This window comes from Delphinapterus leucas, chromosome 20, assembly GCF_059928025.1.
Source record: "Delphinapterus leucas isolate spDelLeu-1000000601 "Yukka" chromosome 20, BTC_Dleu_Yukka2, whole genome shotgun sequence".
Lineage (NCBI taxonomy): Eukaryota > Metazoa > Chordata > Mammalia > Artiodactyla > Monodontidae > Delphinapterus > Delphinapterus leucas.
In genome coordinates this window covers 41465873-41492902 of record NC_143148.1, presented here as the reverse complement: position 1 = coordinate 41492902, position 27030 = coordinate 41465873, and the positions used below count along the sequence as shown (strand labels likewise).

Sequence of the window (27030 nt, the reverse complement as noted above, 5' to 3'; positions counted from 1 at the left end):
AAGATACTTCTTGGCATTCTACATGACCAACTCTCCGATTATAGTTGATATAGTTAAGACTTATAATTTTTATTAATTTCTATCTTGTTCTTACACATTTATTTTTAACTCCACTACAGGACTTCAGTGGCCCCTGTTAAATTTAATCTTGTTAGAATTAGTTTGTACTCGGTTTGTCATCCAGTGTGTTAGGCCTCCCTTCCTGCTTCAGGTCATCCACAGCTTCTGTGAGTGTGCTGCTGCATTCTCATCCAAGTCATGGATGGCACCCTGAATTGGCTGGGTCAGGGCAGGAGATTGGGCCAGGTCCCTAGCAGCCTCCTCTGGTGGTCCTTGCTCATCAGCCCCCTCTGGGCCTGGTCTTTAACAAGCCTCAACACTATCATCCAGCCTACATTTCACTGTCTTGTCTATGATGTGCATTGGCAAATGCCCCGTTGAAATCTGAATTTTCAAGGTCTGCAGCATCCTCCTACCTGCTATTCCTGCAAAATAGAAACTGTGTAAATCTGGTGCTGTCTTTTCCTTTTCCAACTGGTCACATTAGAGAATTTCACCTAGGGCTGATGAAGTTCACTAGCCTGTAGTTTTCAACTCCATCTTTTGTTCTGTGAAAATTCAGACACTGCTTACCGTTTTATGACTTAGAGCACTTTTCCTGCTCTTCCTAGATTTCCAGGGTATAATTCTTAATAGGTTTTCACTCCCATTGTCTTGTTTGAACCTTATATTCAGGTTGGCAGATGATATGCCCATTTGTTGGATCTGCCATAATTCATGCTGCCAAAATTCTGGCAGAGTCAGGATCAGAATCCTACTCATCTGGATCCCACATACATGGTTGCTTTTCTGACATATCCTACTTTCGTGTGATATTTAGAAATGCCTTGTAAAATGCCTCTGCTTCCGCAGAGGCTAGCAAGAGCCCTCAGGTAGCGGCCAGACCTAAAGTGAAACTCGATAGGCGAAATGTATTTTTTCTTTCCTTTTCTTCCAGTACCCTCTTCCTTCCCCTTCTCTCCCCTGTCCCTTCCCCCTTCATATCTTTTTTCCTTCCTTCCTTCCTTTCTTTCTCTTTTTCTTTCTTCTTTCCTGAAGAAAGGAAATTAAAGCCTCCTATTTCTGGTGTCAAATGCTGGCTCCCAGAAAATATCATTAAGAAAAACCAAACACCTGTTTATAAGTAAAATCAAGCGAATTACTCACTACAGTAAAGATCACTACCTCGTGGTCTTAATAGGGTCAAGGAAGGAGGAGGTGAAAAGCAGGATATTTGTGAGGATTTGGGGGTCTAGTTTAAGCCCGGTCTTTCAATTCGTGGTTCGATTAGGATTAAGCAAAGTTCTTGATAGAATAGGTTAAGATCGGTAAAATTGGAAGTACAGGGATGCTATCAGAAGATAGCCAGAAAGCACTGGGTCCTTGGTCAGGTTTCTCAAGATTTCTGAGCTTCAAGTTCCTCACCCGTAAAAGAGTTAGACAAGATTTAGTGAGATATCCTGTACTGATCTCATCCCAAGACCTGAGCTTTTCGCTTCAGTCCGTCGGGTGCCTCGGCCCCAGACGGCGCAGCTGGAGCGGCCAGCTGACGGAGGACCGGGAACGGGTGTATTTACGCCCCTCGGCCGGCAGAGGCCGCTAGCGCGCCCTCCACCCGGGTGGCTCCCGCTCGCGCCGCCGCCTCCCAGAGCAGGGCTGCCCCGGCGGCCGCCTGATCGCCGCCCACCTCCCGCCACCGCGTTGGCCTCAAGACCCTGCGGGAGCCGCGGACATCGCAAGCCCGGCGGAGCGCGGCGGGCGGCGCGGACCCTGCGGGGCGGGCGGCTGGGGGCGCGGCAGGCGCGGGCGGGCCGGCGGGGTCCTCGCGGGTCCTCGGCGGGCCCGGGGGAGGGCCCTCTTTGTGGCTGCAGTTGGCAAGATGGCGCCGGTGGGGGTGGAGAAGAAGCTGCTGCTGGGCCCTAACGGGCCCGCGGTGGCGGCCGCCGGCGACCTGACCACTGAGGAGGAGGAGGGCCAGAGCCTATGGTGAGACCGCGAGGCGGCCGGGCTGGGCTGGCCGGGCCGGACCGTCGGACAGACTTAACGGGCCGTCGCGGGCCAGTCAGGTTCAGGCTGGCCCCAGGGCCGACCGCTGTGCCATTGTCTCCACAGGTCTTCGATCCTGAGCGAGGTGTCCACCCGCGCCAGGTCCAAGCTGCCGTCCGGCAAGAACATCCTGGTTTTCGGTGAGCGCCGGTGGCGGGGCGTTGCCCGGGGAGCTGGGGTGGGCGAGGCGGGCGCCCTCTCACTGGTGCCAGCCTTCCTCTCCCCTGCCGCCTGCCCGGGAGAGCCTGGAGACCCTGGCTGGACAGCCTGAGAGTGGCCAAGTCCACCACGGCCGAGGCCAGGACGTTGCCCCTTTTCGAGAGCCCTGGGATGCTGGCAAGGGCTCGTCGGCACATTCCATAGTCTTTTGGCCGCAACATCAGCTTTGCTTTAAATGTCCCTGACTTGCTGCGCTCATAGCCTCGAAGTTCACCGAACTGCGGGCGTAGAGAGGGGAGGGAGTAGATGAGGTTAGCGGAGGAGGCGGGCGAACGAGGTGACTGGGGGTCGTCGGGCTGTGGGGAGATGCCACAGGAGCCATTTCTCTATCTTGATGAGCGGTGCACGGTGGGAGGGGCGCTGCAAAGGACAGCAGGACTTGGAGTCTTCCCCAGGGACTTTTCCTACATTATTTTAGCCTTCACTGCTGGGTTACCTGGGTTAGGTCTCTCAGCGTCTCTGGTCTCCTTTCCTCATACAAGTAAGGGAGTTTGGCTGGGTTCATTTATACAGCAGACCCATTTGTTGAGTGGGTCGTTTACTGTCGGTTGGGCACTGGGACAGCATAGACATTCCTCAGACACTACATGTCAGTGTAGTGAGACACAGATAGATGTGTTGGTGATTGCACTACACCATGTTGGGCATAGACAGATGATTTGGGGCACATCATATGGCTTGATGCTGTTTGGAGTTAGGTGTTTTGAAGGGTAGGTGTTAACTTGTAGGGGCCCAGAGGTTTAGTGTTTGCAGGAATACAGAGGTGACAAGGCAAGGCGGGGGTGTTGGAAATTACCACAGCCTCCTTGTGGAAGGTGTCTGATGAGGTAAGTTCAAGGCAGATGGTGGAAGGCTGAAGAGTCGATGCTTTTTCCTGAAGGCGCCCGATTCTCAAGGGCCTTTTATTTTACCTCCATCCTCTGATTCTCACGGGAATCACTGTGAGGGTGGTTTTCCCACTGTTTTTGAGGTGAGTGGCTGGTCTTTAGTTGATGACCACTGCTGCAAGTAACAGAAGACCCTTAGAGGTCTTCACGAATTGGGGGATCAAGGGCACCAGTTGTGTGTTTAGAAAGGGGGTGCTGGCAGCAGAGTGGCAGGTGGCTCAAAATGAGCAGGTACTGAAGTCAGGCTGAATGCTCACCGTGTCCAGATGGGATGTGGAGGGCCTGAGTAAGGTAGTGGCATTGGGGGTGGAAAGGAGGACTTGGACCTGTGGGATGCCTTTCAGTTCTCATGTTCTGTAATTCCATATTACTAAATCCCAGGGGTGCTTAGTAGTGTTTTTTGGTGGTGGCTCTTTCTGATGTTTAAGGTTTCTTTTGGGGGGAGGGAGAGTTGGCGTGGAGGGGGTGGAGGGGGTGGAGGGGGATGAGGAGGCGCTTGGTAATTACTGAGGTAGTGCTTAAGAGTTTTGCTTAGGTCTGTAATTATTTTCATCAGTTTCCTGGCCTTCAGGGTGCTTATGAAAGAAATGTACTAAAATCAAAGGTGAATAACAGCTTCATTCTTTATGATTATGAGGCAGGATCAGACTTTTTCAGTTCAGAGTCCCTAGGTTTTAAGGTTAATTATATTCTGAAGATTTCTTGCTTTCCTTATGGTAAAAGTTTATTTTGTGAGAAACTAGCCCCCCCTTTTACTTTCACTTTTCCAGATGCGTGTCTTATAAATTATAGGTAGGGCCTGCGGGCCTGCCTTCTTCCTTTCCTTGTGAGGTAAGGATGACTGCAGTAGATTGTCATTTTAGATCTTGGAAATTGCCGCCTTTATCACCTCTCCCCACCCTGACCACTCTTACAGCAGGTCCTGCTTTGTTTATGAATACAGGTGAGACCTCAATAGCAAGCTCTACACGAAAGTTCCTTGTGTGAATGTCCAGACTCCCCATCCTTGCCTAGAATAAGCGGTACGCTTTGTCTTACGTGCATCACTTATAGGTGAAGATGGTTCTGGTAAAACAACCCTCATGACTAAACTTCAAGGAGCTGAGCATGGCAAAAAAGGAAGAGGCCTAGAGTATCTCTACCTCAGTGTCCACGACGAGGACCGAGATGGTGAGTGAAGCATTGATCCATGCAAGTCTCTGACTCCTCGGTTGCCACTCCTGCAACATGCCCAGGCATTCTCAATTTTCTCTTTAGGGCTAAGAGAATTAGTCACAGGGGAATAGATGAAGTGTATCTCTTTGTAGGACTTTACCTATTTTTCTTTACAGAGTATGTTAGCAAAATGGGGAATGGGCCTGTTACCTGCTGCTCTGGGTAGCCCTTACTTAAGAGGAGAGACTGAGGGTAAAGTTTCAAATGCAGATAAAAGTAAGAAACTGAGAAGTTTTTGGACTTCCCTGGTGGTTCAGTGGTTAAGAATCCACCTGCCAACGCAGGGGACACGGGTTCGAGCCCTGGTCCAGTAAGCTCCCACATGCCGCGGAGCAGCTAAGCCCGTGCACCACAACTACTGAAGCCCGCGCACCTAAAGCCCGTGCTCTACAACAGGAGAAGCCACCACAATGAGAAGCCAGTGCACCACAATGAAGAGCAGCCGCCTGCTCGCCACAAGTAGAGAAAGCCCGCGTGCAGCAACGAAGACCCAGCATGGCCATAGATAGATAGATAAAATTTATTAAGAAACTAAGAAGTTTTTAAGTGCTTTGGACTTTTCTATGAGAGAAACACTTGGCAGACTGATCTGGGCACCGTTGTTACTCTGCCTGGTTTTAGTGGAGAATCTGAAATTGATGTGGTTTAGAGTATAAAAGCTTAACAGATATTCACAAAAGAGTTTTGAGTCTTTTTGTGACAGTGTAGAAATGCTGATTGCTTGTGTGTTTTTGTTTTGTTTTGTTTTGTTTTTTCCCCCAGTGGAGAGAATAGAGGCTCAGAGGTAATAATGTTCTCTTAATTTCTCATGTCTAGAATGTGGATAATAATCGTTTTCTACCTTCTGGGTAATTGGGATGGTTAAAAGTGCATGGTAAAAAAAAAAAAAAAAAAGTGCGTGGTAAGCCCTATTATAAGGATTAGATATCATTTAAAATTGTGATAAGTACGATTGTGAGTTGGATTGGAATAATGGTTTTTGGTTACCACTAGTCAGTAATACCTCCTTTGTAAAATTTTAGGCTTTGTGTTAGATCTTGGATGGCTCTAAAGTAAATAATTATTAATGCCTAGGTTTTTTTATTTGTAGAAAAGTTACAGTGTAAGGATGAAATATCTTCATTAAATTACTTTCTTAAAATTGCGTTTACCCATTTGTACAGTAAGGACCATGATGTAGGGGTGATTATATAAGGGGGCAAATCCCACCACCTCTGGTTCCCCATTTCCTTATTGCTAAAATGAAGAAGCTGAACCCAGGTCCTTCCTTGCACCTTAATTCTTCGAGATCCAAGAATCATTTAAATAGAGGGGAAAAACCCTTTAATCTTAACTTAGTAGTCACCTTAGGACCCCAAGATTTTATTCCTGCTCCTTCTTCCCTGGCTTCCTTTGCCATACTGAACATTCTCTGAAGGATGTGAAAGAAAGGTAGGAGGTAGACCTGGTGCTAAGGGCTCTCCTTGTGTAAGGAGAGCAGAGGCTTTCCAGTGCCCACCTAGGCCCACTGGAGTTTGTGTAGGTAGGGTTGGGACTCAGGGGTCACCGAGCTGGGCTAGGGGGCCTCATATGTCTGAGTGTTTTGCTTCCTGTCTTTGATGATTATTGTGGAAAGAACTTGGGCTTTGGAGCCAGGCAGAACTGGTTCAGAATCCACTCCGGTAGTTACTAGTTGTGACTGACTTAACCACTCTGCACCTCAGTTTCCTTATTTGTAGTATTGGGCAATGGTACCAATTTGTAGGTTGACAGAATGAGAGGTGGCATGTGTCAAGTGTAGCTGAGTGCTTGAGACAGGTGGTAGGTCTAGTACCCTTTTGAAAGTATATGAAACATGGTGTAGATACTCTGACATTGCTATAGCTGCTTGTTTCAAAGGGGCATAAACATATTTCATGCCAAGCATCAAAGTAACTATATTCACTTACCTTTGAGTTAAAATACATGTTAATTTTTATTTCAGATTCCTTAAGGTTGCCTTAAAAACTTAGATCTCTGCATTTATGGGATTTTTTTTAAGCTGCCTACTTGCAAGTTCCTCTTTGATGAAAGAGTTGCCCTTACTTGTGGTTAATTAAACATCTTTTAGCCCCAGTATTTTTTATTGTGTGGTGTGACTAGGTTATAAATATACATTTTGCAAGCAATCACCCAGGTAGAGAAAATAGGTTCTGGCTTGTCCTTCTTTTGTGGTAGGACATGGCATGTCAAAGGACCTCTGACTTAAGGGTTGGGGGCATCCATTTAATGCCACATGTGGTATGTGTAATCTCCATGCACATGGGTGAGTTATATGTAGTGGGCAGTGGGAAGAAAGGCTAAAAAAATGAACCGTGTCTGGTGAGGGGCAGACATTAAAATCTGTAGACTTCAGGTACAGTTTGTTTGTTTGTTTGTTTGTTTGTATTTTGGCCACGTCGTGCAGCATGTGGGAGCTTAGTTCCCCAACGAGAGATCAAACCCGTGTCCCCTGTGTTGGGAGCACAGAGTCTTAACCAGTGGACCGACAGGGAAGTCCCAACAGTGCAGTATTTTTGAAGGCATTCGTAGAATCCAAGTCAAAACCGCTATCTTAAATGCATTAGAGTGTTGAAAGTATAGCTAGATGTAGATACCTTTGTTGTACTGTTGAAATAAAGTCATGAATATAAAATTTTTCACAGCATGTTAGTGAATTGATTATACCCAAAAAAAGGTAGCTAACAGAAGACAGGTTTTTTAAAGGGTAAGTTGCAATTTATTGGGGAAGAAATTAATGAAATGATATTTTTGATAGTAGGATTTCTCCCTCATGGTGCTTTTATTAAAAAAAATTCTCAAAAAGATGTCTAAAATTTTTTAAAAAGTATATTATTAATTTGGAGAACTATCTTCTACAGTTTGATCTTCCAGATATAATTTGAGAATCACATGCTTCATTAAGTGTCAGCACTTGCACATTTGTCTGTATATGTTTTTAACTTTACTGTGGAAAACAAAACTACATAAAAGCATAGACTATTTTGATGAACCCCAATATATCTGTCACCTGCCTTCAGGTTAAAAGTTCTAGGTCAATTTTATTTCAGCTGTACTCTCACCCTCTTCTCTTTTCACTCCACATTGGATTATTAAAGCAAATTTCAGACATTATATCTTTTTATCTGTAACTACTTCCATATGTATGTCTAAAAGATTAGGATTTTAAAAAAATAATCATATCATCATATCAAAAATAAGTGTAATTCCTTAATATTATCAGGCACCCCGTAATTCATATCTCAGTTTATATAAGTAATGAGTTTATCTTGGCATTTAAATACAAAGGTCCTGTCTCTTTGGCACCCTTTGTGGTATGTGAGCACACTGTTTAGTGTGACTGACACAAGAAGAGCTTGTTTAACCACAGGCTCTTCGGCACAGCTTGCTGCCTCACAGATTGCTGATATCTTAGAAGAATGGATTATTTAGACTATGGCACAGTCGTCCGGGGAACATTTGTAGCTTTTATTAGTATCTTTTGATTCTTATTGAAAGACAAAATGTCCTTCACTCTTTACTCCTCAGACATTGCTGGAATCTTTTTGGATGTGGACACGGTATATTATGGTTGTTAAAAAATTTTATAGTTTAAACAGTTCACAAGGCACCTTGATGAAGAGTTGCTGCCACTGAGCACTTGGACCCTTTTCTGGTTAGGATTTCTGTCTCTGTTCTGTGTGGAATTCTGTGGCTGTCACCTTTAAGTTCTTCCTTATGTGGCTCTTTGAGCTGTGCTGATGGTCGTTGTCAGTAACTTAGCTTCACTTCTTTTCTTAGATCACACACGCTGCAATGTGTGGATTCTGGATGGAGACTTGTATCACAAAGGTCTGCTGAAATTTGCTGTTTCTGCTGAATTCTTGCCGGAGACCCTGGTGATTTTTGTTGCAGACATGTCTAGGCCTTGGACTATGATGGAATCTCTACAGAAATGGGCTAGTGTTTTACGTGAGCACATTGATAAAATGAAAATTCCACCAGAAGAAATGAGGGAGCTGGAACGGAAGTGTAAGTAAAACAGGATTTTCTTAATTGGAAAGTTCACTCGTCTTTTTGGATGGTTCCAGCCACCTTCCTTTTCACAGTGTCAAGAGGCTGCAAAGCTTCCCTTACAGAGTGTTTGTGTTTTGTTTGCACCATTTATTTCAGATTTGCTTTTGTAGATTCAGTAGTCAGAAAGTCTTCAAAGCAGTCTTTATCTCAGCTGTCACAGTTGAAGAAAGTAAATCAGTATTCCTTATTATTTTCATTGGTTCTCTTTTATAATAAGGGTTCTTCCCTCACCCCCAAAATGTGATCAGTTCTGTGAGTCTTTTTGCTGTTCTGTTGACTCGTGGTCTGCTGAGTTAGTATCAGTGGGTGTAGAGATTTACTGGGATCTCTGCAGCTTGAGTCCATTTCCCTGTATTTCCATTGAGGTCCTATGGACCCTCTTGTTGACAGGTTTAAAGGAAGACCCACAAAAGATAAATCTTTGAGTTCCTACCTTAGTTCCTTTGGGGATCCAGCAAATATGATTTTAGTTAGAAATAAGAAATTCTTTTTTTTTTTCATTAAAATGAAAGGATATTTTAAGACTCAAGGCATCCAAGCCCTTTTGAGAACAGAGAACTTTAAAGGAAGTTCTTTTTGTTTTGTTTTCCTTAATGTGGTTCAGAAGCTTGTTTTTCCTTTTCGTTGCTTCTGTGCAGTTACATCAGCTTCTGTTCACTTGCCAGGGAAATGGGAGGGGCAGGGGCTGGAGCTGTGGCAGCAGCAGTGCTGTCTTGGCCAGGGCAGTCTTGGCTTAGCCTGGCTTATTTCCACGGGATGACATCATTCCCTTTAGTGAATTAATGAGGGCTTCTGGAGCATGGCACACAGGATCTTCAAACGTACTGGCAGAAGGGTTCAGAAATTTTGATGTGCTTTTCAAATCAGATTTCTTGCTGTGTGTCTTCCTGTCATAACTTCACTTGCTCCTGACTACATTAGCTAAAACAGGGAGTTTAACGTAGAATTCTTTAGTTTGCTGTGTGCATGTGTGTTTCCTGGGACACCCACGTGTGCTGCAGTGATTGTTATGCAGCTCAGCACATCTGTCCTCAAACACTGACCTTTCTAGATAAAGCCTATTTTTCCCCTGAAATAGAGACCCTAAAGACAACTTCTGAGCATAGTTCAGAGCCTGAAGAGCTGTTCTCCTTTCGCTACGCATTTACCATCGTACCCAGACTAGTGGGTTAATGCACAGGAGATTTCAGTTTCTGAACCTGTTTTCCTAGAGTTACAACCTTGTAAAGATTTGTTAAAACAAAAAAAGGAAGAGATTGAGCCAAGGATATTTTTCTTTCCCAAATAGGGAGACTGTCTGCCTGGTGCCAGATCTGTTCAAGGCATTGGGGATACATACAGCAGACAAGGTGCCTGCTCCTGGGGAGCTTGTGCTCCCATGACACACTGAATTTGTTTTGTGGTCTTAGTCATTGATGTCTGTGTTGCTTAGGATTAGATGGAGCTGCTTGTGACACAAGCCCAAAATAACAGTGGCCTAAACAAGACTGGGTTTTATTTCTCTCTCCTGTGAATGAAATCCAGAGGCAGTTCAGGCCTGGAAAGCATCTTGAGGAAGACAAGTCAAGGACCCTGGCTCCTTTGTGCTTACTGCTTTGTCATCTTTAGGGTGTGGTTCTCTTCCTCTTGGCCACCAGAGCTCCAGCCTTCACATCTGTGTTGCAGGCAGCAGGATGGAGGAAACGCAAAGAAGGGCTGAAGGGTGTGTGCCTGCTGTCTTCCTAAGGAGACACTTCCTAAGGAAATGTAGTCTGTGTGGCCGTGTGTTCTAAGTATCAGTGCTCGATTTGGTTGTAAGGAGGAAGAGGAGAGGACACTGGAGGGCGGCTGGCGATTGCCGGAACCACATCCGTGCCTCATGGCTCTGGCTAACCTTCTGAGAGCCTCTCGTGTGTTCACCACCTTTCCTCTGAGGTGTTTGGAATGGTACTCACGCCTTTCTGTTACCCGTTGAAGGAGTGCCTTTGTTAGTGCTAGTTTTAGGTTACATTTTAATAAAGTGGTTGGCCATCCTTTTGCTTAGAGGACTCCCACTTTCCAGATTAATTGGACTCTAGGTATTGTATTGAATGAGCAAAGGGCTGTCACCCAACCTGCTTTCTGATCCAACACCAGTCTCCAATCTGCTGAGTTTGGAAAGCTGCTCCATGGCCAGCCAGTCTCTTTCTGGATTAGGTTCCTCAGTGGTCCTGAATCTGTGGCCCCTGCTTGGCTGCAGGGTTTGTCTGAGGGGGAGGGCAGAGCAACCCCTAAAGCTGCCAGAAGGTGGTGCTTGTGTGTAGGTTAGTCTTGTCTTTCCTGCTTTGTGTCTGGGGTTTCAGTTGCTTATCAAGTAGAGGAAAAAGATTAGGTGCAGTCTCTTGGGTCTTCTCAGAACTGTGGAACTAATGGGTGATCAATGAGGTAGGAGGGAAAAGAAGAGAAAGAGGCAGTGCTCTGCAGTCTCCTTCCCATAGCCACTCCCATCTGATGCTAAAGGAGAGCCCCTGGTGGGCTGATGGCCCCTGCTGTGAAATGCTGGCCATCCCACCACCTAGAGAGAAACTGCTAATACTGTGGTATGTGTGTAGCCTAAGGGAAATGCACATTTTATTATCCAAATTACACAGTCCTCGCTATGTTTTTATCATTCCTTTTCAACACCCCCGTTATGAATATTTGCTCTGCCTTCCAGCTTATTTTCTAAAATGCTGAGTTATTAAAAACACGTGTGCATTTCCTACTGTTTTTGGATAGCCATAATTCAGTCATTCCTTCAGAGAATGAATAGCCTAGCCCAGGGTTTCCCAACCATTTTCATATCATGGCCTATGTAGAATACAGCAGAGTTTATACAGCACGCTGGGTAGTGGAGGTTCATGGAGCAGACTGCTGGAGCTGCCCCACCCCTGCCTTCCTTCCCACAGTCACTTAGCTTACCTGTAACCTGTTCCAGGCTCTGCCATGCTCACTGTCTTGGAAGCCTGGTTGAGTGCCTCACGTGACCTTGGGCAATTATAGATATTACCCAGACAGTTAAGCCATTGTATTTTTCATTGACTTGAAGATTTGTTAAAATGCTTTTAAAGAGAAAATGTGGGAAGACTAAAAAGAGTACATATTCTCAATTATATTTATATTATAAACGTAATTACATATGTAAATGTAATTACATACATGTAAATTACACTTATAACTCTAGAAAATGCAAACTAATCTGTATTGAAAAAAAAAGCAGATCAGTGGTTGCCTGGAGTTAGGGATGGTGTTGAGGACAGGTGGGGAAGATAGATTACCAAAAGGTACAAGGAAACTTCTGGGGGTGATAGATAAATGCACTGTCTTTTTTTTTTTTTTTTTTTGGTGGTACTCGGGCCTCTCACTGTTGTGGCCTCTCCCGTTGCGGAGCACAGGCTCCAGACGCGCAGGCTCAGCGGCCATGGCTCACGGGCCCAGCCGCTCTGCGGCATGTGGGATCTTCCCGGACCGGGGCACGAACCCATGTCCCCTGCATTGGCAGGTGGACTCTCAACCACTGCGCCACCAGGGAAGCCCTCGAATGCACTGTCTTGATTGTGGTACTGACTCATAGGTGTATTCATATGTCAAAAATACCAAATTTAGGGAGTTCCCTGGTGGCCTAGTGGTTAGGATTCCAGGCTCTCACTGCCGTGGCCCCGGAGAACTAAGATCCTGCAAGCCGTGAGCCATGCCAGAAAGAAAAAAAAAAATCAGATTTACATTTTAAACATGCGCAGTTTCTTGTGTGTCAATCTTGGCTCCATAAAGCTAAAGTAAAGCAGATTTAAAAAAAAAAAAGAGAGAGAAAATGTGGGAGCCTTTGATTTCTTAAGAGCCTTCAACAATCATCAGAAAATGCTTCTCTGTTTTTGTCCAAAGTGCAATGCAGTAAAGATCTCTTGAGTATTCATTTATTGAATCTGAAGAAATAAACTGCACTGATGGTTAAAAAAAAAAATCTCTTGAGTAGGTTGTTTTTGTGCGTTTTTTTTTGTTTTTGGCCACGCGGCATGCAGGATCCTAGTTCCCCGACCAGGGATTGAACCTGCGCCCCCTGCATTGGAAGCATGGAGTCTTAACCACTGGACTTCCAGGGAAGTCCCATGAGTAGATTATTTATATTGGCAATGAAATTATATGAATGAGCTAAATTAAAGAGAAGTTGTAGAGATGAAATGTCATATCTGTGCTTTAGGGTTTAGGCAGTGGTTTTTTCCCAGTATTATATGAAAGATATTGTGCTCCCAGATAATTCCAGAAGCTTATATAACAATAACCTAAAGTCTTTGTAAATTAGGACTCACTGTTTTAAAGTATTCGAAACCTGTTCTGTGGTTGAAGAAGAGTACATGCACTTTTCTCTAGATTCTCTTTAATCTAGTTGTCTGTGTTTTCTCAGTGAGCATGTTGTGGATGAGAGTAAAAGTCCTTTTGGTCCTTTAGTCATGTTGTGTGTAGAAGAGTAGAGCTGCCGGCTCGAAGTAGCTTTAATCACCATGTCCTTGTTCTCTGGCCTGACATATAACCTTGAAGCACCCAGGAAAATGTGCAGGTCTGTGGACTTTGTGTTCACTTGCCTTAACCAAGACCATGGACCACTCAGCTTGAAGGCCCTCCTGTGGGGTTGCACCCATGGCCAAAATAATGCCAAGAAGTAGATGTTATATCACTCACCCCTTATTGTGTTAGGCAGGAACAGGTCCGTGACACATGTGACTCAGGATCTCCTAAAGATGAAACTGAGCCCACAAGAGTGAGGATGATGAGATGCAGATGGTGCTGGCAAGTCCAGCCTCGCTCTTCAGCACGGACGCACCTCAGCTGTATGGCAACAGCATGTTCTTGGTAATTCAGGTGGTTCTGATGAGAACTCTGAGGAGTTTTATAAGTTGTAACCTATTCTAGTGGTCGCGTCTGTTGAAGTAACACAGTTCGACTATCCTAATATTTGAAAATGTAAAATATATAGGAAAAGTGTTGGGAATTCCCTGGTGGTCCAGTGATTAGGACTTGGCTCTTTCACTGCCATGACCTGGGTTCAATCCCTGGTAGCAGGACTAAGATCCTGCAAGCCTTGCAGCGTGGTCCAAAAAAAGTGTTTTGTTTTGTTTTTCATAGTAGGAACTATTGAAGCCTTAGGAGTTTTTAAAAACCTGTTTAATTGTTAAGAGTTAGATGCAATTAAAGATAACCAGGGGAATATCTTTACTGCTCTGAAGTTATACTGCTCAGACTGACTGAAAATGTCAGAATTGGGGTTTTGTATCACCACCCCTAAATCCCTAATATTGCAGTTAAGTCAGATGCAGTTAGGAAGTTTGTCACAACTCTTTATGTTTTGTGCTTATTACTACCTGCTTCAGTTTTCTAAAGCTGGCATGTGCATTTTTTATTGTGTGTGTGTGTGTAATTTTCTTTTTCTTTTTCACCTGTAGTTGTGAAAGATTTTCAAGACTATGTTGAGCCTGAGGAAGGTTGTCAAGGTTCCCCACAGAGAAGAGGGCCTCTGACCTCAGGTCCTGATGAAGAAAATGTTGCCCTGCCTCTTGGTAACAACGTGCTGACTCATAACCTGGGGATCCCAGTGTTGGTGGTGTGCACAAAGGTGTGTGCCAGGGAATTGTACGCTTGGCTGGGTTTGGCAGTGCAGCAAATAAATAAATTAAATGCATTAAGAAAAAAAATCCAATAAAGAACAAACAAAAAAATGGGGGGTTTCAAAAGTTCTTTGATCCTAGTCAGAGCCACTAGGTTGCCCAACTGCAGCATGTGCCATTCACATCATATTCTGTGAGAATGGAGCCCTGTGGAGTGTGCAGTGCACAGCCATGTCCAGTGGGCCTGTTTCCTGATGTGACCTTGTTTGATGCTTAGAGCAACTGTGAGGTGATCAGGGCTATCATATCCCTACTTTATAGATGTGGAAACCGAGGCCCAGGATGAAAGAAGAATCTCCAGTGGCTTTTCACTCTTGTCTATTTATTTAATTAACGCTTGGACTTTGGGCTGTGGCAGCCTTCTTTTTTTTTTTTAATTAATTTATTTTGGTTGCTCTGGATCTTAGTTTTGGTTGGTGGGCTCCTTAGTTGTGGCATGCGAACTTTTAGTTGCAGCATGAATGTACGATCTATTTCCCTGACCGGAGATTGAACCCGGGCCCCCTGCATTGGGAGCGCGGAGTCTTAACCATTGCACCACCAAGGAAGTCCCATGGCCGCCGCCTTTGAAGCCATGATACTTTATTACTGACAAAGACAGTGTTCCCATCCTTAGCAGGCAGAGAGGCAAAAAGATGACTCCTTTCTCTTTCTATCTTACCTGCAGTGTGATGCGGTGAGTGTCCTGGAGAAGGAGCATGATTACAGGGACGAGCACTTTGACTTCATCCAGTCACACCTACGGAGGTTCTGCCTCCAGTGTATCCTTGGGGCGCTGTGTTGGGGCCCAGGGGCACAGGCTCCCTTCTGTGTGTGCTAATCCAGGCTTCCTCCAGATGGGGCATCTTCAAAGAGATAAAGTACTTCCTGAATCCAGAATAGTTTTTTGCCAGGGTGAAATTGTATACATCAGCGGTCCCCAACCTTTTGGGCACCAGGGACCGGTTTCGTGGAAGACAGTTTTTCCACGGACCACGGGGGGCGGGGGAGGGTTCAGGCAGTAATGCGAGCGATGGGGAGCGGCAGATGAAGCTTCACTCACTTGCCCACCACTCACCTCCTGCTTTGTGGCCAGGTTCCTAACAGGCTGAGGACCAATACCGGTCTGTGGACCCGGGGTTGGGAACCCGTGGTATACATCATTTTACTTTCTAAAAGTTTACTGTGTTAGAATTTGAGACTTAATAATTTGTGCCTATTTTTGATTACTTTTTATTTTTAATGGTGTACATTTGATAGGCTTTTGTATTAAGAAGAAAGCTGATATGTGATACTTTTATTGCAGATTATTTTTATCATATCTTGGAAATCTTTTTAAACTTTGCTTTTTTTATAGAAAAGGTTAATTATCCAACATGATAGTGTTTTGGCTGCTACAGGGTTTCCTTTATGTTTATGTTTTGTGCTGTCCGTGAGAGAGATGCTGTGCCAGCAGACTTTTGAGTCTTGTTTCTGTAAAAATCCAATAGCAGTTGGTGCCATCATCCCACATCCTGGGCGGGGGAGGGTAAGGGTGGGTTCCACTACTTCCTTTGGGCTCTTAAGCTTGTCCAGCTCAGTGGAAGGTGCCAATAACATGTAGGTACCCAACTCTTGTATGCTTAATGACCAACTTGATCACATGTGGGCATCTGTCTAGGAAAGAATCTGTGTACCTTGGATATGCTGAGGGTTTTCCTGGGCTACCCTCAGAACCATTAAGTTGACTGCTTGGGACGCAACATGATGGGTCAGAAGACAACAGTTTACATGTTCAGAAATGAACTACGTGGCCCGCTATCATCAACATGCTTTATGCTTTTGACCTGCTTCTTCTGCTACTATTACCTTTTTAGTTCTTAACATTTTAACACTTTCTATTAATTGTTGATCAAAAACTGAGTATCCTGTGACTAGTACTTTGAGGATTGTGCTTGTATGTATTTGCTTTTGTCTCCTCTTGCAGTGAATTGGTTTTCCTTAAGCAGATTGATTAGATGGAGCTGCCTTGATTTACACATCAGTGAAGGAAGAGAAAAACCTCGACTTGTTGTATAAGTACATAGTTCATAAAACATATGGTTTCCACTTTACCACGCCTGCCTTAGTTGTGGAAAAGGAAGCAGTTTTTATGTGAGTTCTTTATAGGTGATGCTTTCAAACGCTTCTCTTCCTGGTACATTTGCTCTTTACATTCTATCCTTCCAAGTAAGATGGCTCTGTCTCTCTCTTATACAGCCAGCTTTCTACTACCTTGGGGCAAAGTGCTTGGAGTTGGACCTCACAGGGGATATATACACCCACCTTTCCATCTCTGCTCTTTTCCAGATTAGTTGCCATTCTGCTTCCAGTCTGGGGGAATTGGGTGGAGTGAGGTTAGGGGTGCTGCCTTTCTTCATTGAGAGCAAGTTGCTAAAACATTTTTGCCACTTACTGTCAACTCTGGTAGAATACCGGCTGAGTGAGGGAGTTGCAGTATATGGAATTGGTGCTTTGAGGATCCTGAACGTTTTCCGTTGAAGCATCTGGTTTATTGGCATCCATTGGCAGGGATGACTGCCTACACCCTCCTTCGCGCCCCATCAGCTTGGGCTTTGGCTGTACTGAACGCCTGTTGTGTTTCCGGTGTTTCACATTTGAGGAGCCACTGGGGCTGATTGTCCTGGGCAGAGACTTGGATACCTGTTAGTCCTAATTTGTGTCATTCTCTCAGTGGAGAATGGTGGGTGTTGTGCATGCATAAGTAAATGTTGAAGGTGTGGTCCCTGAGAGGACTTGTGCTAGTATCATGCTTTTAGGTTTAGATATCCTCTTAAGAAAGAATTACAGTTCGTTCAGCAAATACTGAGCATTTCTTTGGAGACCAGGTTCTATGCTGAGGGTAGAAATGAACAAGATGTGGTCCCTGCACATGGCACTTTAATGGACACACACAGCCGAGGAGGGGTAGGGCAGTACTGGGGTAGTAGAGGCAATGTGGCAGGGAGAGCAGAGGAGTGATGCTGGGAGGGTGAGTGGTGCGTCCCAGGCAGGCCAGAAGGAGTGGAAGGGTGGGAGAATCTGGGAGAAGACTGAAGGTGTGAAAGCCGAGAGCTCTCGGGACCGAATAGGCTGCCTCCTCAACATTTAGGGAGAGCCTCACTTGGGCTCTTCCCAGACAGCAGACATAGAGACTTAGACTGATTTTAGAGAATCGTTGTCTAGAGCAGTCAGGCCAGCACCAAAGCCACAAGCTCTCAGTGAGTGGTATGCTTTTGGAGTCAGTCAGTACCCAAATCACTTGTGATCCTGAGGAGAGGGAGGATCAGGGAGACTGGATGTGTTCAGGGCTGGTCTGGAGTGGAGAAGAAGCTCAGAGCTTCTGAAGGTGACACGGGTCATGGCAATATCTTGGTCATGCTCTGTCCCTTTGCACCTTTGGTCCTGTTGGTAGTTGCCTGTTGGGGAGCCAGTGAAGTCGTCAGAGCCATTGGGGTGGAGAGCCCTGGCTAAGCACCTTCTTGGTTCTAGAGCTGTGGAGCAGGAGTTGGATGGAGAATGAGAAGCCTGTGGGAACAATCAGTTGCCACCTTTTAGGGTTTCTAGATAAAAGTATGTCATACAGGCCATTTTACAATTGTTCCTTACCCTAGGCTGCAGCTTAGCTTAATGGAACCTGGGTGCCATCCTGCCCTGCGATGTCAAGCTGGGCAGCTCCCATGTAGGATCCTCAAGAACTCCTTGTGTCCCTCTGGTTTGAGGCCCAGGATAGTGCAGGTCCTGCTACTCCCCTTGGCTCCAGGGTACATATTCACACATCAGTAAAATTAACCAATCCATAAGAAAACTGTTGTCAGAAGAGTTCTCAGAGAAACAGCTCACAGGGGTGTCTTCATACCAAAGCCCAGAGAAACAGCCCCATCCTGAGCTCTGTCCTATGTGTTGCTCTGTATTCTCCACTCTGTCAGAACAGGGCCCCATTGTGTCCTTGTTCTTCTCAGCAGAGTTGTGGAAAAGCTCTGAACACTTCCTGTGGGTCAGCATGTATAGTCAGTAAGATCTCGCTCTGGCTCCTTAGGCCTTGGGCCTCATGAACTCAGTATGGAGCAGGACCTGTGAGGTTGAGCTGATGGACTACACTTGCAGTGAATATTGGCTTGTCTGCCAAAAGCTACAAGCCGGCCCAGCAACTGCAGACCAGAACTTGTGGGAAAGGATCTCAGCCAGGAGTCCTCTCTAACCCGGAGTGTGCTGAGTATTCCATAAGGCAGTCCCAGGAAAAGCAAGTCAGTCTCTGTGTCTTTGCCTTTAGACCTGCAGGCTGGGACAATGAAAAGAAAATAGCTATTTTACATGAAAATTTCACAACTGTGAAGCCAGAAGATGCATATGAAGACTTTATTGTGAAACCTCCTGTGAGAAAGGTACCCAAATCAATCACTTTAAGAGTTGCAGGTGGGGAATTCCCCAGCGGCTCAGTGGTTGGGACTCTGTGCTTTCACTGCTGAGTGACTGGGTTCGATCCCTGGTCAGGGAACTAAGATCCCACAAGCTGCGCAGCGCGGCCTCCCCCCCCCGCCCCCCACCGCCAAAAAAATAAAGAAATAGTTGTAGGTTTTTTTCATGGGAAAAGAAACATAAACAAGTCTTACACATTGAACCATTTGGGGGGGTAAAAAAAAATCCAAGGGCCTTTTAAAAAAAGTCTTTAGATGAAATCGTGTTATGTAGTTGGCTCTGGGTGGCACAGCATGAGTGATGGACTGCCACTGCTGCCTCTGGATTACTGTTAGTAGATCCCACTTGCTCCTGTGATCGCCTGCAGACCCGGATCTGGGAGGTATTGTTTAGAACCTGCCAGACTTAAAAATGTCATTTGGCCATATGCCAAGACTGGTCTTGGAACAGGGTCTTTGCCAGGCTAGAAAGACTTGACCTCTGCAGTCTCCGCAGGGACTCCCCAAACCCATGTTGAGACATGAGCACAAGATTCTCCTTTCAGCATGAATTTTGACAAGTAGTTGGGGGTGCTCTTGGTCTGTGACCACGAATGAGTGTGTCACTTCACTTCGCAGCTGGTCCACGACAAAGAGCTGGCAGCGGAGGATGAGCAGGTGTTCCTAATGAAGCAACAGGTAAGAAGACCAGTGAGGCCAGAGCAGAGGCCTTCTCGTGAATGAAACCAGCTCCCTGGCGTGAAGTGGGGGGTATCACAAAGAGCTTGCAGGGACAAAGGGGTTGCCACCAGTTCTTGTTCTCTCCCATTTCTAGGATTGGTACAGGGTAGGGGGCCTCTCAGGGGATCCCCTTCCTGCCTTGCAGATTCTCCTACAGTGATAGGCTTAGTATCTTATTAAGTACCTGTTCTGTCTGCAAATGTAGATTTTCTGGCGTAGTATTTCCCATGTTGACAGTTTACCAAACGCCCTGACCTCACTTCCGTTAGTTCACATAGTCCTACACAGCCCTGTGCGTGAAGGCAGGTGAGCTGATATACACATTATGTAGGTGAGGAGAGTAAACCCAAGATGACAGTTCAGAATGCAGACCCAGTCCCACCTTTCTGTTTCACTGAGAGTGGTGTTAGACACATCACGGGTTTGCCTGATGATGCAGGCAGGTCAGCAGGGGGCGTTGATGTTTCTTTTAACCAACTTTTCCTTTTGTGCTCACCTTGCTTCTTTAGTTTCAAAACTGGTTACTGGGAATATTTTTTGTTCACCATATACCAAATTGCTCAATTGAAATATTTTGCATTTATAGTGTAGAACCTCTGACTTGGTTGTTGTTAATGGTGCCCTCTAGTGGAATACTTGGAAGTGTTTCTCCGGACCTTCAGTACACTCTGCAGGCATTGGTTAATGGTCGGTGTGTCCCTCTCTTTGCAGTCACTCCTTGCCAAGCAGCCAGCCACACCCACGAGAGCCTCCGTGAGTACCTTAAACTAAACAGAGGGTCAAGACCCAATGTCATGTCTTCAAACTTTATACCATTATTTGTGAGAGCTTACATTTGTGTGAGCTTTTGTATATTCGGAGGGAATTTGGTCCCCCTAAAAGCCCAGGGCCAGGAACATGGTAGGAACTCAGAAAACGTCTGATGAAGGAATACAGCTCTGGGAATTAGAGTGAATGGGTTTTGTTATCTTGGTATCTCTTCTCTCAGGAGAAATTGGGATCTAAAAAAGGGACTGAGCTGGGCACAAACTCCCATTCCTGCCACCCTTCTCCCTAGACTGTAAAAAATACCCTGCAGAAGCATGTCTTCATTTTTGGAATATGTGCTTTCTGTTATTTTTATGCCTGTGTGTGACTTGGGCTGGTTTTGGACTTAGGAATCCCCTGCAAGAGGACCCTCTGGCTCTCCAAGAACCCAGGGCCGGGGAGGGCCAGCCAGCGTGCCTAGTGCCTCCCCAGGCACGTCAGTAAAGAAGCCGGACCCAAACATCAAAAGTATGTATCCTGTCTCTTTGGAGAGTGGTTTAGTCCTAGGCCTCATTCCTACTTTAGGGGCTGAGTAGCTGGGTTTGGAAGGTGGAGACTCAAGGCAGCTGAGCTGTTTTCTTTCCCAAGAAGGGCTGCTTCCCACTTCCTCTCTCTGAGAGAGGGAGTTCATGGTTGGCAGAGACCAAGGCCTCTTCCTTTGTTGGAATTGGTGGCCCTTGCACCTGGCTTTGTTTAAGACCTTGGTTAGGCCTCTATATTCAGAGAAGAATACAGCATAAGAAGTCACTTTAAAATGTATATTTTGAGTTCTCGGTTTTATTACTTATAAGGTTTATATTATTACCATTTATGAATTGTCACTTGTTTTGTCAAGCTCAGTTACTTACTAGTTTAAGTAGCCCTTACCCCAGTGACTTAATAACACCCCAAGATGTTGGCTGCAGTAAAACCCTCAAATTATATTTAATTCTTGCATGTTCGATGACTGTCTTCTATTCTGAATGAGAGCTTTTCACAGCAGCTTTGGAACGTTACGGGCTTATAAAACTTTGAAAAACACTGCCTCATGGACAGGGAGATGATGTGGAGCACAGGTTATCTGTTATGCCTCTGAACAGGTGGGAAATCTAAACAGGTTTCCACTTATTAATTATGCTAACACATAATCAGCCTTAGCAGTGGCAATGTATAAGGCATCATAGTGAATGAATCTGCTCAGTATCCTAGGAAGATCATAACCACAGATGGATAATTCCAAGCTGAAAAATAGTTTGTTGCTGTTTAATTGGGTCATTCAGTTTGTGTGATGCTTTTTTTCTTAATGTTTCCTTAGATAATGCAGCAAGTGAAGGGGTGTTGGCCAGCTTCTTCAATAGTCTGTTGAGTAAAAAAACAGGCTCTCCTGGAAGTCCTGGTGCTGGTGGGGTGCAGGGCACAGCCAAGAAGTCAGGTACTGAAGGGCCCCCAAAGACTTAGGACCCTTGTGATCAAGGAGTGCTGGAAGGTGGGGTGGTGGACAGGAGTGTCTGCTTTCACTGACCTGCAGACCCCTTGATGTTCTGAACAGATTTCCACCTTACACTGAGCAGTATACTTTACAGTAGGATTACCTTATTACCATGCGTGTTTCTTGGTACATTTAAGGTGGGATTTATGTATATTCAGGTTCTCAAGAACTGACTGTTGGGTGAGTTGAGGTAGATCCTAAATATTGGGCTGGCCAAAAAGTTCGTTCAGGTTTTTCTGTAACATCTTACGTAACGAACTTTTTGGTCAGCCCAGTACATGGCCCAGGTGTAGAAGTTCTGTCCATTGGAAGTCATGGTCTAGAGTGTACCATTGACATTTTATTTAGTCTTTAATATTCTGCGTTACTTTATAAGGATTTTGCTCACTCTACTGCCTCCAGTCTTGCCGTTAGCTGCCTGTGAACCCTCACTGTCTCACTGGAGGGTCGTCATTTTCTCCTCCATGAAGCTCCCCACCCTTGTCACACATAGACATCTCTGTGACAGCCCACCCATCTGTTCTTCCATGTGGGCACATAGGGCAAGTCTATGTCTTTTTGGTCTCTGAAACAAGAGAACCAGGTTCCTTGGGAATTACAAATTTTCCCAGAAAGCTTGAGGCCATTTCCAAAGGGTTTTAATTTTCCATTGGCTATAAGTAATATTAATACAGTATTTTCCTTAATTGGTGTTTTCCAATCAAAGGAAACCCTCAAGAAATCACTCCATCGTCAGGTCAGCCTGTGCCTTCAGGTGCTCTGGAGTTCTTGAAGACTCAGAGTCTGTCTGATCTGTTGGCCCAGGCTATAAACTGGTATTCCCTGGGAGGAAATAGGGGTCACTTCTAGGCCCCAGTTAGTGTTCAACAACAAAAAATATGTGCACCAACTTTGTGCTGTATCGAAATGGCCAACCTTAGTCTTATATTCTTATTGAAATATGGTGTTCCAGGATATCCATGTGAATCAGTTGTAATTAGTAACAAAACATAAACACCTGTTCTGTCTGAGGCACAGAAAGTCGTTTGCTGCATGCCAGAAACTCAAATACCATCTCTAGGAAGATGGTGATGAGAGAGCATAGGGGTGAGAGGGTTTTCAGAAAGGCCTTTGTGTTTGGCACAAAGGCATCCCCAGGCAGGGGGCAGTAATGTAGTTGGGGAGCCCAGACCTGTGGCATTTGGAATTAAGAAGGGCTGAATTAGAGCCTGTCTCCTTATAACCATTGCAATGAAAAAAGACTTTCCTCATTCTTATTGGAGTTATTATCACCAAAAATGATTATAGAAATCTGTATAATTTTTTTTTGAAATCTGTATAATTTTAAATGTTACTTAAAAAAAATTTTTTTTTCTTCTCTCATCACTGCTGCTTTATTTTTCTTTAAAGGACAAAAGACTGTGTTGACAAATGTTCAGGAAGAACTGGATAGAATGACTCGAAAACCAGACTCCATGGTAACAAACTCTTCAACAGAAAATGAAGCCTGATCCTCCTTAAAAAGTGCATATGTAAAATGACCAAATATCTGTATTGATCTGCTCTAAGACCAGGATTTTTCTGATACGGCACATGCTATCAGTTTTTTGGGGCAGGGGAGATGAACTTAAAAAAAAAAAAAAAATACTTCATTGGCTTGTCCGAGTGTGAAATGCACCTTTAGGAAGGTTATGTGTCAGACCCCTTTGTGAAGGATAACCCTTGGACTCTCAGGCATGTGGCTCTCTCATGGGCCGCAAGTGCAGCTGGGCTTCTTGGGGAGGGGAAGGTAGATGGAGAGAAAGAGGGCCCACTTACTTTCAGGGTGGAGCCAATGAGACCAGGAAGTCATTGATCAGATGGTGGCTAGTCTGACCAGTTGCATGTTAACAGATTCACTTGTTCTTGGGAAGCAGATTAAGGAGCAGAAAGTCCAGGAAAGAGAAAGACTGAAAGGAGGAATGAGAGAAGTGTTGGTAGGGAAGCTGAATGTTGCAGGAAGTGGAGGAGGAGGAGATGAGCAGTGTTAGTAAATACTGTGTGTTCAGTAGAAGTCGAATAATCATTTTTAAGACTTAAAATCAGAAGCATTTCCAAACTAAACACTAAACAAAATGGGAATTGGACTTGTTCTGAATGCATCTTTAACTTATGAAAGATGTGTTAAGTGTGGGGATGCCTGAGTCAGGTGGAGCTGGTATGGGGGTGGGGAAGATGGCAGCTGCCCAGGACTCACGTGTTTAGCCCAGGCCATGTCCTTGTGGGAGGTGTGTTGGGCTCCACGCGTGTGTGTCGTGGGGCAGTCACTGTGGGGTATGTTTAAAGTCAGCAGTTACAAATTTAGCTTACTTTGAATTGTGTTTTCTAAATAGCTTCTGCTTTGTTTTAAAAAAAATTTTTTTTTTTTAACTGCCACAGGCTGGCCTACTAGTAGAGAATGGGTGACCAACCTCTCATTTTACCATAATGCAGTGTGCTACAGAAAGTTTGAAGGAGGTTTTTAATGTAAATACACTCCAGTTAATTGGCTTACACCAGTCCCTGCCTTATGGTCATTGGAAACCTTCGTGGAGTTCCATTGATGCAAAAGGGTTTTGTCCTAGCTCCCTGGTCTGATCAGTGCTATCAGATGGACAAATAAGTGTGAATGTTTTATATTGAAAATGGAAATTTCTCTTGTTTTATGTTTTTCATAAACTGTAGCATTTTTTTCTTATGGAAATAAGTGTTTCAAGTGTCTCCATGTAGGGCAAATTCATGCACATTGTCATGTCACACCATCATCCTGGAAGTGACTTCTATGGATTTAAAATGGCACTTTTAATTTTATACATGACACAGAACATTAAAATGCAAACACTACCATTAATTTAATATATAAAACATTTGTTGTCAAATCAAGGGAAAAACTACAGTTCACTTATGTGGAATTTACTTTTTTTATATGAATGTTTGTTGTACTGTGTCTAAGCATAACTTCCCTAATGTCATTACTTTTACATACCAGATTTGACTGACCACTAACCATACTGGACATAACTTAATATCGTATGTTATATAACAAGACTCTAAGACTGTCTTGAGTTGCTTTTCTGTAAAGGTCTGAACACTGTTAAGGAGAAAGCTGAGTATTTACTTGCCTTTCTGACAAACATAAAAATGTGTTTCTTGTGCCAGTCTTATTGTTGAAAATACACTTTTTTTCCCCCTTTTTAATTCAGTTTTTTTTTTTTTTTAATGTATTCTGGCTTCCAGTTACCAGATTTTCCAGGTAATGACAGTAAACTGACTTGGAATGATGGTTGTGGTATAATGACCAATAGATGCCAAACAGCTTGTGGCCACACGAATGATGGGGTCACTTAATCCCTCCATAGCAGCTGGCAGGGGCAGGGAGCACAAAATGAGTGACCTCAGAAATAAGAAAGAATTCTTCGAACGGCACATGCCTAAGAGGGATACAGTGTGATTTTAAATTTTAATGCAAAACTTTACTTTTTGTTTATTTTTTATCATTTAAACTGATAAGCACTTTTTGTGTCAATATAAAATGTACTAAAACCGAAGAAATGCTAAGACACCTGTCTTGTGAAGGAAGGTTTCTTGGAGATCACTTTAGTTTCTCGTAACAAGTGGACACTCCTAGGATCAGAAGAAACTGATGTGTAGTGTCATGTGCTCAGTGGTTGCCAAAGTCTGCCAACTTTGGGGAGATGCAGGGTTCTTTTTAGGGGGGGTGGGAGGAGGGAGCATATTTTTTGTTATTTTGGGGTTTTCGTGCATTGGAACCAAAGGCCAAACAATAAACAGCCTTTACTTTTTAAAGTAAAATTCATTTCATTTGCAGAATACACTTGTATGGTAGACTGTTAAAGATAATTTTATGACTATTTAAGTACATTGTAGTGGTTACATCTGCTGTTTGTCTTTAAAATGGAAAAATCAAAGAAATAAGCCCAACCTTGAAGATAAGGCCACGATAAAGGCCATGAATTGGTCTTTCCTAAAAATGCAACGGGTATGCTGCTAGAATTATTTAATTTTGTTTGCACTTTTTTTTTTTTGGATTGGCATTTTTAAACCAGTATTTAAACTGAAGATGTGTTTTATTAGTTTAACAAAGTTGAAAGTGACTGCTCTGTACATCATGACCTTAACAATGTTGATGCTGTAAGTGAAAGTTCACTGTTGTCTCTATACTAGGTTTATTGGTGTTTTTAACTTAAAATTAGGACTGCAGATTATTCCCCCACCAGCCTTAGTCCAGGGGTGTGGCTCTGTCCAGATGCAGTATGCAGTCATGTGGAACCTTGCTTTCTAGTGCTGGAAAAGAAGATGTCTCTAATTACTGGCTTCAATAAACACGAATCCAGACTGCTTACAATTTTTGGTGACTTTCTTTATGATAAATCATCCCACTGGAGATACACTGAATTGTCTGCTAGTCATATAAGGTATCTACCATGTAGCTAAAAATGTATACCTCTCTCATTTGAAATTATCGGAAATTCTGTTAAAGAATATTTTAAAACCATATTTTGATATATGTGGAGTTCCAGGCTGTAAGTAAAGTGCAAGGGGTGTGAGTTGTCCAACATATTTTCTTGTCTATTAGATAAGTTTTTGATTATCTGAACTGGGTAAGAAATTTTCACTTAACTAATTTAGAAGCCTTGAGGATTCATAGAGGAATTTCAGAGCAGCTGTACCATAATTCTTCTCACCTGCTGAAATGGGCAACAGTAAAGTATGTTTAAGAAAATCGGACACTTTATATTAGAGATGAATTGTGTTTCTGATTATTACACTTTAAGCATGTTGAATTTTCTGTTCTTTAAAGCTGATCTATTACACAGCTTTTCTCCCCAACTTTTTATTTTGAAAAATTGTAAACCTACAGAAAAGTTGGAAGAGGATATATTGAATACCCATGTTCTTTTACATAGATTCACCAGTTACTAACTTTTTGCCATATTTGCTTTCTCTGTCCCTCTCTTCCTCCCTCCCTCCTTCCCTATATCTGTCTCAATACACACACATATACTTTTTTCCCCCTGAGTCATTTAAAATAAGTTTTAAACACCAGGGCATTTCACCCCTAAATATATTAGCTGAGTCCAGGCCAGTTGTCTTATAGAATATCCCACAATCTGGATTTGTCTTATTGTTTCCTCATGATTTCATTTAGGTTAAACATTTTTTGTAAGAATGCTATAAGTGAGATTGTGTATGTTTCAGTATTGCACATCAGGTTGTCCCTCTATTGGTGATGCTGGGTTCGATGCCTTGTTTAAGGTAGTGTCCCCTGTATCTATCAAAGTGGGGTGATACCATTGAAGATGTTGGATTTCAGCCACCTTTTACACATCATTTTTATGACATCCACTGATGATCTTACCTAAATCAGTTACCACATTAGGAGTTCTTAAATGGTAATTTTCTTATCCCATCATTCCCCTACATGTATTAGCTGGCATTCATCTATAAAGAAGAGTTTTCTTTCC

General features: G+C 44.0%; 1 protein-coding gene across 3 annotated transcripts; it reads left to right on the top strand.

Moving 5' to 3' along the window:
- The first annotated feature begins 1903 nt into the window (after positions 1 to 1903).
- Positions 1904 to 25910, top strand: DYNC1LI2 (dynein cytoplasmic 1 light intermediate chain 2). Of its 3 annotated transcripts, XM_022583534.2 has the most exons (13): positions 1904 to 2025; positions 2152 to 2225; positions 4245 to 4361; positions 8205 to 8435; positions 13916 to 14085; positions 14805 to 14898; positions 16114 to 16249; positions 18408 to 18519; positions 19171 to 19230; positions 19984 to 20025; positions 20430 to 20547; positions 21374 to 21490; positions 22937 to 25910. In XM_022583534.2, exons 1-13 carry the CDS (start codon positions 1919 to 1921, stop codon positions 23035 to 23037), a joined length of 1479 nt encoding a protein of 492 aa, XP_022439242.1. In that variant the 5' UTR covers positions 1904 to 1918; the 3' UTR covers positions 23038 to 25910. The 3 variants fall into 3 exon arrangements, with proteins under 3 accessions (XP_022439242.1, XP_022439243.1, XP_089758498.1); XM_022583535.2 differs by lacking the exon at positions 8205 to 8435 and having other exon boundaries at positions 1911 to 2025; XM_089902372.1 differs by lacking the exon at positions 21374 to 21490 and having other exon boundaries at positions 1911 to 2025.
- Positions 25911 to 27030: the final 1120 nt, after the last annotated feature.

Excerpts from the sequence above, each read along its gene's own strand:
- DYNC1LI2 (XM_022583534.2), top strand. The coding sequence starts at position 1,919 with ATGGCGCCGGTGGGGGTGGAGAAGAAGCTGCTGCTGGGCCCTAACGGG. Across the intron at positions 14,899-16,113 it reads ACGGAGGTTCTGCCTCCAGT|ATGGAGCTGCCTTGATTTAC; the intron begins GTATCCTTGGGG and ends CAGATTGATTAG. Across the intron at positions 21,491-22,936 it reads GGGCACAGCCAAGAAGTCAG|GACAAAAGACTGTGTTGACA; the intron begins GTACTGAAGGGC and ends TTTTCTTTAAAG.